The sequence below is a fragment of the Carcharhinus amblyrhynchos genome, chromosome 10 (assembly GCF_965287045.1).
Source record: "Carcharhinus amblyrhynchos chromosome 10, sCarAmb.v2.hapA, whole genome shotgun sequence".
NCBI lineage: Eukaryota > Metazoa > Chordata > Chondrichthyes > Carcharhiniformes > Carcharhinidae > Carcharhinus > Carcharhinus amblyrhynchos.
Genome location: NC_137333.1, coordinates 104,537,717 through 104,548,722, shown reverse-complemented (window position 1 = coordinate 104,548,722; position 11,006 = coordinate 104,537,717). Strand labels below are relative to the sequence as shown.

At 45.3% G+C, this 11,006-nt stretch overlaps 1 protein-coding gene across 1 annotated transcript; it reads right to left on the bottom strand.

Moving 5' to 3' along the window:
• Positions 1–1,273: 1,273 nt before the first annotated feature.
• On the bottom strand, positions 1,274–2,251 carry LOC145349318 (olfactory receptor 52D1-like). Its single transcript, XM_080197818.1, has one exon. The coding sequence runs from the start codon at positions 2,249–2,251 to the stop codon at positions 1,274–1,276; it is 978 nt and encodes a 325-aa protein (XP_080053944.1).
• Between the last annotated feature and the right edge of the window lie 8,755 nt (positions 2,252–11,006).

Here is an 11,006-nt window from a genome sequence, read left to right as displayed (position 1 = left end):
CACAGACATGGGGAGAACATGCAGACTCCACACAGACAGTGACCCAAAGCCGGAATTGAACCTGGGACCCAAGTGCTGTGAGGCAGCCGTGCTAACCACGGTGTCACCGTACCACCCATATCCTGCTTAACCCCTCTAAGAATCTCCTGTAGTTTCAATCATATCTGAGCGATGGACAGACCCAACCTGTTTAATTTTTCCTCATAAGGCAGTCCCTCCAAACCTGGGATCATTCTAATAAATCATCTCTAAACTGCCTCCAATGGTAATATATCTTTCATTAAATAAGGGGCCAAAAAATGTACACCGTATTCAAATCAGTTTGATAGAATTAAATTTTGAGGTTATTTATTAGTTCAATTAGCAGCGGGGGTGGGGGGTTGTGGGGTGGGGGGGGTGGTGGCCAGTAGTTAGTACTGCCACCTCACAGTGCTGGGGACTCAGGTTCGATTCCAGCCTCGCTTTGCTATCTGTGTGGAGTTTGCACATTTTCCTCGCGTCTGTGTGGGTTTCCTCCGAGCGCTCCGGTGTTCACCCCACACGCCAAAGATGTGCGGGTTAGGTGGATTGGCCGTGCGAAATTGACCCTAGAGTCAGGGGATTAGCAGGGTAAATATGTGGGACTACGGGGATAGGGCTTGGGTGGGATTGTGGTCAGTGTAGACTCGATGGGCTGAATGGCCTCCTTCTGCACTGTAGGGATTCTATGATGAGATTGGGTTTCTGTGTCTGATTCAATGTCATTTCTAACTGCGTAAATGTGCCATGTTATGAGCTTGACTAATAATACCAAATTGGTTGTTGGTGTAGTTATTAACGCACTCAGGGAGGTTCAGAAAGTGCTGCCCAATGATTATCTTACATTGGTTGTTAGTGTAGTTATTAACGCACTCAGGTAGGTTCAGAAAGTGCTGCCCAATGATTATCTTACATTGGTTGTTAGTGTAGTTATTAACGCACTCAGGGAGGTTCAGAAAGTGCTGCCCAATGATTATCTTACATTGGTTGTTAGTGTAGTTATTAACACACTCAGGGTGTTCAGAAAGTGCTGCCCAATGATTATCTTACATTGGTTGTTAGTGTAGTTATTAACGCACTCAGGGTGTTCAGAAAGTGCTGCCTAATAATTATGTTAAATTGGTTTTCAGTGTAGTTATTAACGCACTCAAAGTGCTGTCTAACTGCAGAATCGTACATAACATTAATGAACTAGCTGCCACATTGTGACAGTATAAATACTGTTCCCCAAGGTGCAAGCAGCAACCTTATCTCCTCAGCGAGTTACAGAGGCCACGACCTGGACTCTGGTTTTAACCCCTCGTCCTCCAAACCTTCTCAGGAGCCGTTCCCTTATCTCTTTGGTCCTCATCCCGTATATGATGGGGTTGGCCATTGAGGGCAGTATGAGGTACATGACAGACAGCGACACTCGGATATCCGCCGGAACTTGCCCCACGCGATAGGTCAGGAACGAGAACAAGGCAGTCAGGTAACAGAACGCGATCACCAGCAAGTGGGTGCAGCAAGTGTGAAACGCTTTGCGACGGGACTCCGCCGAGGGGATTTTTACAACGGTGCTGACTATCCTGCAGTAGGACAAGAGGACACAGATACTGTCAAAGCCAATTATTGCACAGGCAAATAGCAAACCCATGGCACTGTTCAGGGTCGTGTCAGTGCAAGCTAACTCCACCAGGGCCATATGCTCGCAATAACAGTGGGAAATGATGTTGGACTTGCAGAATGGGAGTGGGGAGGCCAGGATGATGAGAATGAACATGGCCACCCCATTCCGAATGAGAGAAAGGGCACCCAGTTTAAGCAGGGTTGTATTTGTAATAATCGCAGGGTAGCGCAGGGGGTTACAAATCGCCACAAAGCGGTCGATAGCCATCAGCAAGAGCAGGGTGGATTCCACAGAGGACCAAAAGTGAACGAGGAACATCTGGGCCAGGCATCCGGCTAAGGAAACGGCCTTCAGGTTGAACAGGAAGCTGAGCAGCATCTTGGGGACCACAATGGAGCTGATGATGATATCCACAACCGACAGGCAGCATATGAGGGTGTACATGGGGTCATGCAAACTCCGGTCCAGAACGATCACCAGCACAATGCCAGAGTTTGCTATCAACGTTACAAAGTAGACCAGAAGGAATGGAGCAGAGAGGAGACTTTCAGACCCTTCGAATCCTGGGAATCCGAGCAGGATGAATTCATCGTGAAGGGAGCCATTGTGGTTGGTGTCTGCCATGTGGCCTTACCATCTACAGAGACAAAGGGGAATAAAAGTCAGACAGTGCGAATGAGACCATAGGGCATCAAGAACTAACAAAGTTGGTAGAACCCCCTACAGTGCAGGTGGAGACCATCTGGCACATTGAGCCTGCACCAACAACAATCCCACCAAATTCTATCCTCATAACCCCCACTAGGTGATGGCCTAGTGGTATTATCGCTAAACTATTCATCCAGAAATTCAGCTAATGCTCTGGGGACCCAGGTTCGAATCCCGCCATGGCACATGGAGGAATTTGAATCCAATAAAAAGATTTGGAATTAAGAATCTAATGATCACCGTGGAACTATTGTTGATTGTTGGAAAAACCCGTCTGGTTCACTAATGTCCTTCAGAGAAGGAAATCTTCTGACCTTACCTGGTGTGGCCAACATGTGACTCTAGAGGCACAGCAATGTGGTTGACCCTCAATTGCCCCTCTGAAGAAGGGCAACTAGGGATGGGCAATAAATGCTGGCCATGCCCATGTCCCATGAATGAATAAAAACACCCCACGTATTTACCCTGATGCTAAGGGGCAACTTACCCCAACAAATCAAGCTAACCCTCGCATCTTTGGAGTGTGGGAGGAAACCGGAACACCCAGAGGAAACCCACACAGACACGGAGAGAATGCGCACAGTCCATCCAGACAGTCACCCGAGACTGGGATTGAACCCTGGCGCTGTGAGGCAGCAGTGCTAACAACTGTGCCACCGTGGCATCGTCAAATCACTGTCCTATCAAAAGCTTAAACCTGAGTTACTGGACGGTGCAAAGTGAGAAACAACCAGCCCTAAGAGGCCAATGACTGTAGCCAATAATAACTGCTTGCCTCCAGATAGCACCTTTAACATTGCGAACTGTCTGAAGCCACTTGATAGGAACAATGATCAAATGAATGGGGAAGTTATATCAACTTTGTATTGAACCTCAGTCTGACCACATTTTGAATGAAACATTCAGTTCTGGTCACCGTGCTATAAATAAGACACAGCGGCACTGGAGAAAAGTGCATAAAAAGGGGAAGGATAATGTCAAGTAGGCCAGGGTATATCTATGATGTGGGGTTGCCGGCGATGGACTGGGGTAAACACAGTAAGAAGTCTCACAACACCAGGCTAAAGTCCAACAGGTTTATGTGCTACCAAATAAACCTGTTGGACTTTAGCCTGGTGTTGTGAGACTTCTTACAGGGTATACCTATCCAGGGATTTTCCCTTGCAATAAATGACACAGATTGCTGCTTAGTGTCTCAAAACGTGTAGGTTTAGGGGGATTTGTGGGCTAAATATTGGGGTTACAGGAATAGGCCGGGGGGCTGGGCCTGTGTATGATGCTGTGTCAGAGAGTCGGTGCAGACTCGATGGGCCAAATGGCCTCCTTCTGCACTGTGGGGATTCTATGAGAGGCTGGGCTCTAGGCTGGGTCTCCTTTCTCTTGAGAACTGAAGGCTGAAAGGTGAACAAAGAGAGATCTTTGAATAGTTTTGATAAAATAGACACAAAAAGCGGGGTTTTCCTGTCCCGCCTGTCATGGGAATCCCCTTAACCCAAAAAACCTGGGACACGAAGGGGCAGATTTGCAGAGCCAATCAACCTAACCTACACATCTTTGGGTGGAGACTGGAGCACTTGGAGGAAACCCACACAGACATGGGGAGAACATGCAGACTCCACACAGAGAGTAACCCAAAGCTGGAATCGAACCCGGATCCTTGGCGCTGTGAGACAGCAGTGCTAACCACTGTGCCACCATGCTGCCCAACGGGAAAGCTCTCATTCATGTTTACGGGGCGAGAATACTGGAACTCCCTCTTCACAAAGACTGTGGGGAACTCACACTACCTCCTCAAGGGCATCCAGGGATTCACCTCTTGCTGGTGAACCCCGTGGTCTGAGAACAAATGTAAAGTAAGCTCCCATCAGAACTGTGTTGCCTTGTTTTCAGGGAACACCATTTCAAGTAGCAGTTACGTGACGCAGTTCCTGTGTGTGTGCTGGTACCAGTACCCCAAACCTCGAACAGAGCAAGCAGGGGACCTTGTGTTCTTTGAAGTGTTTGTTTTTCTGAGTGGGAGGTTTCATCGGTGTACATTACCCACTTGTAATTAAAGGAAAACAATCAGGAAACTACTAGATTAGCACTGAACAAACATTCGCTTAAATGCAGCAATCACAAATGAACATTTCGTTTATCTGGTTAGAAAATCTCAAGGCAATTTCCATTGGGAATTTGAGTGTACAGCAGGAAAGAAAATATAGTTGCAACAGAAATATCAATATTAGCATTTCTGGCTATTTTTCTGCAGGTAATTATTGGCTTTTGTTTAAAATTATTGTGTTACAAACTCGAAGGGATGGTGTGAGAGAGCTGAACAGTGGACATGCTTCATTATCTTAGTGAGTTGGGGCATTGAGTTTCCCTCTATGGCACACATCACCCTGATTTGGAAATATTTTGCTGTTCCTTCAGTGTAGCTTATAGAATCCCCGAGAGAATCATTGAAACCCTACAGTGCAGAAGGAGGCCATTGGGCCCATTGACTCTGCACCGAGTGCTATCCCACCCAAGCCTTATTCCCATAATCCCACATATTTACCCTCCTAATCCCCCTGACACTTGGGTCAATTTAGCATGGCCAGTCAACCTCACCCGCACATCTTTGGAGTGTGGGAGGAAACGGGAGGAAAGCCACAGAGATACGGGGAGGATGTGCAGACTCCACACAGACAGTGACCCAAATCGGGAATCAAACCCAGGTCCCTGGCACCATGAGACAGCAGTGTCATCATTAGCCGAGGTATAGAAACCATAGAATCCCTGCAGTGCAGAAGGGGGCCATTCAGCCCGTTAAGACTGCACCGATCACAATCCCACCCAAGCCTTATTCCCCACATATTTACCCTGCTAATCCTCCTGACACTTGGGTGAATTTAGCATGGCCAATCAGCTATCCCGCACCTCTTTAGATTGTGGGAGGAAACCGAGTGCCCAGAAGAAACCCATGCAGACACGGGGGCAATGTGCAAACTCCACACAGGCAGTGACCCGAGTTTCAGTTCAACAGGTCCCTGGCACTGTGAGGCAGAAGTGTTAACCACTATGGCACCCAGATAGTAGCTATAATTAAATCAGTGCTCATATCAAAAGCAATGTGATAATTGAGGGAGAACTTTAATCTTTATATCGACAGGGCAAATTCAATTGGCAAGTTGCCTGGGAGATGAGTTTGTAGAATATTCTTGCAACACTACATTGTACCAGGGACAAGTTATTTTAGATCCAGTATTGCACAATAGGGCAGGTTTAATTAGTAATCTGATAGTTAAAAAAACTTCCGGGAAAAAGTGGTCATAAAACAATTCAATTCCATATAACATTCCTTGTGCTTTTCCATAGACAGCACCTTCCAAACCCAAGGTCATGCTACCATCAATAAGGCAGCAAATACCTGGGAATGCCACCACCTGGAAGTTCCCCTCCAAGTCACTCACCATCCTGATTTGGAAATATATCACCATTCCTACACCGTCACTGGGTCAAAATCCTGGAGCTCCCTCCCTAACAGCACAGTGGGTGTACCTATGCACAGAGACTACAATTGTTCCAGAGTATGGCCCATCACCACCTTCCCAAAGAACTTTAGGGACAGAGCGTAAATGCTGACTTTGCGAGTGATCCATCCCCATCCACAGAATCCATAAAACCATAGAATGCTGACAGTTTTCAGAAGGAGGCCAATTGGCCTATCTGTACCAACTTTCCAAAAGACCATCTAACTCAGGACCAATTCCTGCCCTATCTCCATATACCCACACATTCCCCATGGCTAATCCACATAACCTTGGACACTGCGGGTCAATTTAGCACAGCCAACCAACCTAACTCCCATCTTTGGACTGTGGGAGCACCTGGAGGAAACACACGCAGGCAAGCGGAGAACATGCAACCTCCGCACAAACAGTGGACCCAAGCCAGGAATCGAACGCAGCGATGCCCATGTCCCACAGATGAGTAAAAAAAAAGACTGAGCCCCGAATACCCACCCTGACACCCCACCTCTGTATCCCCCTTCTCCCACACACTGACTGAACCTGGCATCCCATCTCACCTACCTGCCACCTGGTCCGATCTGTGCTGGAAACAGCACTCCTAACACTGACCAGGAGGTTCGGGTCTTGGTCTCTTTAGCAGGGAAACAGGTTGATGCACGGATTCCTGGTCCATAGCACTCTCCTCCCACCCTAACGCATCAACATCAACTGCAAATCATTTCTCTCTGATATCTTTCGCCCAATTCTGCTCACAGATGTCTCAGTTCCACATTCTGCCCACTGTCTGGGTAAAAGAAGTTTCTCCTCAGTTTCCCACTGAAAGGAACTGAGAGCGAGAGACAAAGCACAAAGCAGCTACTTCAGTCGAATCAGAGCACCTGTGAATCGCACCTCTGTAAAATAAATCACATTCTCCCAGTATTTTATAGAAGAGAGAAATCAGTCCAGCTTTTATCTTTGAAGAATTTTACTGTGAAGTGACCCGTACTAGACATCCAAGGGATAGAATTGTAATTGACGTTGAAAACAAAACGCACAAATACAGTAGCCTCTGGGGCAGATTCAGGCGTTGCTGGCCATCGACAAGCTGGCTTTCTCTTGTCATAACATATAGCTGATCTTCAACAGCCAGCTTGCTGCAAAAACCTGGGTGAGGACATCTTGAGATGGGCAATAAATGCCCACATCCCAAGAATGAGTATGTAAAAACAGGAAGAGGGAGAGAGACAGAATTGGCACAGTTATCACTGTTCAGTTACCTGTAACACTTGCCACCAGCACAATAAGGAACTCCGAAGGAATTATGTCTGGGAGCTCATCAAAGCTCAGGTCATTAAAGCATTTGATTCTCTTCAGCTACTTGTCCAGGCTATATTTATTTTAGGTGATGTGTTATTCTGGGGATTGAATCCCAACACAGCACTGATTATGTAAGGATCCAACTATTTATAAACATATAATAATTGAAGGTACTCTTAAATACTATTTAAGGTTGTGGATGCTGAAACAATGTAGAATATGCAACAGGAGGCCTATTTTAATCTTAATTTATTAAAATAGCAAATGCCATTCTTGTTGAAGCTGTACAAGACATTAGTAAGGCCACACTTGGAATACTGTGTACAGTTCTGGTCACCCTATTATAGAAAGGATATTATTAAACTAGAAAGAGTGCAAAAAAGATTTACTAGGGGGCTTGATGGATTAAGTTATAAGGAGAGGCTGGATAGATTGAGACTTTTTCCTCTGGAGCGTAGGAGGCTGTGGGTCGATCTGTGGGTCTATAAAATAGTAGGGGGCACAGATCAGCTGGATAGACAATATCTTTTCCCAAATGTAGGGGAGTCTAAAACTAGAGGGCATAGGTTTAAGGTGAGAGGGGAGAGATACAAAAGTGTCCAGGGGCAATTTTTTCACACAGAGGGTGGTGAGTCTCTGGAACAAGTTGCCAGATATAGTAGTAGAGGCTGGTACAATTTTGTCTTTTAAAATGTGTTTGGACAGTTACATGGGTGAGATGGGTATCTAGGGATGTGGGCCAAATGTGGGCAATTGGGACTAGCTTAGTGGTTTAAAAAAAGAACAGCATGGAATAGTTGGTCCAAAGAGCCTGTTTCCATAGTATAAACCTTTATGACTCTATAGCTCTATTCAAAAATGGAGGAAGAGAAAAACTGGGAAACTACAGGCCAGTTAGCTTAACATCTGTCATAGAGAAAATAAGAACATATAAAAACTAGGAGCAGGAGTCGGCCACCTGGCCCCTCGACCCTGCTCCGCCATTCAATAAGATCATGGCTGATCTTTTCATGGACTCAGCTCCACTTACCCGCCCGCTCACCATAACCCTTAACTCCTTCACTGTTCAAAATCTTTGCCTTATAAACATTCAATGAGGTAACCTTAACTGCTTCACTGGGCAGGGAATTCCACAGATTCACAACCCTTTGGGTGAAGATATTCCTCCTCAACTCAGTCCTAAATCTGCTCCCACTTATTTTGAGGCCATGCCCCCTGGTTTTAATTTCACCCACCAGTGGAAACAGCTTCCCTGCTTCTATCTTATCTATTCCCTGCATAATCTTATATGTTTCTCTAAGATCTCCCCTCATTCTTCTGAATTCCAATGAATATAGTGCCAGTCTACTCAATCTCTCTTCAGAGCCAACCCTCTCAACTCTAGAATCAACCTAGTGAATCTCCTCTGCACCCCCTCCAGTGCCAGTATATCCTTTCTCAAATAAGGAAACCAAAACTGTGCACAAGTGTGGCCTCACCAGCACCTTATACAGCTGCAACATAACCTCGCTGTTTTTAAACTCCATCCCTATAGCAATGAAGGACAAAACTCCATTTGCCTTCTTAATTACCTGCTGCACCTGCAAACCAACTCCTTGAGATTCCTGCACAAGGACACCCAGGTCCCTCTGCACAGCAGCATGCTGCTATTTTTTACCATTTAAATAATAATCCATTTTGCTGTTATTCTGACCAAAATGGATGACCTCACATTTACTATTATTGTACTCCATTGCCCACTCACTTTGATGATCTATATCCCTTTACAGACTTTCAGTATCCTCTGCACACTCATCTTCCACTCATCTTAGTGTCATCTGTGAATTTTGACACATTGTGCTTGGTCCCCAGCTCCAAATCATCTCTGTAAATCGTGAACAATTGAGGTCCCAACACTGATCCCTGAGGCACATCACTAGTCACTGATGGCCAAGCAGAAAAACACCCATTTACCCCCACTCTTTGCTTTCTGTTAGTTAACCAATCCTCTATCCATGCTAATACATTACCCATAACACTGTGCACCTTTATCTTATGCAGCAGTCTTTGGTGCGGCACCTTGTCAAATGTCCTCTGGAAATCCAGACACACCACATCCACAGGTTCCCCATTGTCCACTGCACATGTAATGTTCTCAAAGAATTCCACCAAATTAGTCAAACATGACCTGCCCTTCATGAACCCATGTTGTGCCTTATCAATGGGACAATTTATATCAGATGTCTCGCTGCTTCTTCCTTGATGATAGATTCAAACATTTTCCCTACTACTGGAGTTTAAGCTAACCGGCCTATAGTTACCTGTCTTTTGTCTACCTCCTTTTTTAATCAGTGGCATCACATTTGCTATTTTCTAATCTGCAGGAACCACCCCAGAGTCCAACAAATTTTGGTAAATTTCCACTGGTGCATTTTCTATTTCACCCACCATCTCTTTCAGTACCCTGGGTACCTTTCAGTACCTTTCAGTACCATCAGCACCAGGAGACTTGCCTACCTTTAATCCCATTAACTTGCCCGACACTACCTCTTTCATGATAATGATAGTTTCTAGGTTCTCACCTGCCATAACCTTCCTCTCATCAATTTTTGCCATGTTATTTGTGTCTTCTGTGTTATCTGTGAAGACCGACACAAAATACCTGTTCAATGCCTCAGCCATTTTCTCATTTCCAGTTATTACATCCCCCTTCTCATCCTCTAAAGGACCAATGTTTACTTTCGCCACTTTTTTCATTTTATATATTTGTAGAAATTTTTGCAATCTGTTTTTATATTCTGAGCTAATTAACTCTCATAATCAATCTTACTCTTCTTTATAGCCTGTTTCCCACTCATCTTTGCCACTTTTGTACGCATTTTCTTTCAATTTGATACCCTCCTTTATTTCCTTAGATATCCATGGCTGATTATCTCTTTTTCTACAGTCCTTCCTTATCACTGGTATATACTTTTGCTGAGCGCTGTGAAAGATCACTTTTAAAGTCCCCCACTGTTCCTCAATTGTCCCACCAAAGTGTTGGCTCCCAGTCTGCTTTAGCCAACTCCTCCCTCATCCCTTTGTAGTCTTCTTTGTTTAAGCACAAGACACTGGTATTGGATTTTACCTTCTCATTTTTACCTTCAATTGTATTGCGATCACTTCTTCCAAGAGGATCCCTAATTGGAAGATCATTAATTATTCCCATCTCATTAGGCAGAACCAGATCTAGGATAGCTTGCTCCCTTGTAGGTTCCATTATACACAGTCCAAGGAAACTATTGCGGGTATGTTCTATGAACTCCTCCTCAAGGCTGCCTTGACAGACTTGGTTTGGCCAAATATTAGAAGTCATTATTAAAGATGTTATAACAAGACATTTAGAAAAATTCAAGGTAATCAGATGAGTTCCACTTGGTTTGTTCTCACTGGAGCGACGGAAGTTGAGGGGTGACCTGATAGAAGTCTACAAACCATGGACAGAGTGGATAGTCAGAAGCTTTTTCTCAGGGTGGAAGAGTCACTTACTCGGGGACACAGGTTTAAGGTGCGAGGGGCAAGTTTTAAAGGAGCTGTACGAGGCAAGTTTTTTTAAACAGAGGGTGGTGGGTGCCTGGAACTCGCTGCCTGGAGAGGTAATGTAGATGGGTGGAGAACTGGCTTGGGAGGAGGAGACAGCGAGTAGTAGTGGAAGGCTCCTTTTCCAATTGGAGGCCTGTCACCAGTGGTGTGCCGCAGGGCTCGGTACTTGGACCTCTTCTATTTGTGGTATATATTAATGACTTGGAAGAGGGGGTAGGTGGTGTGATCAGCAAATTTGCTGATGACACTAAGATGGTTGGATTGGCGGGTACTGAGGAGCAGTGCCTGGCAATGCAACAGGACATAGACAGGCT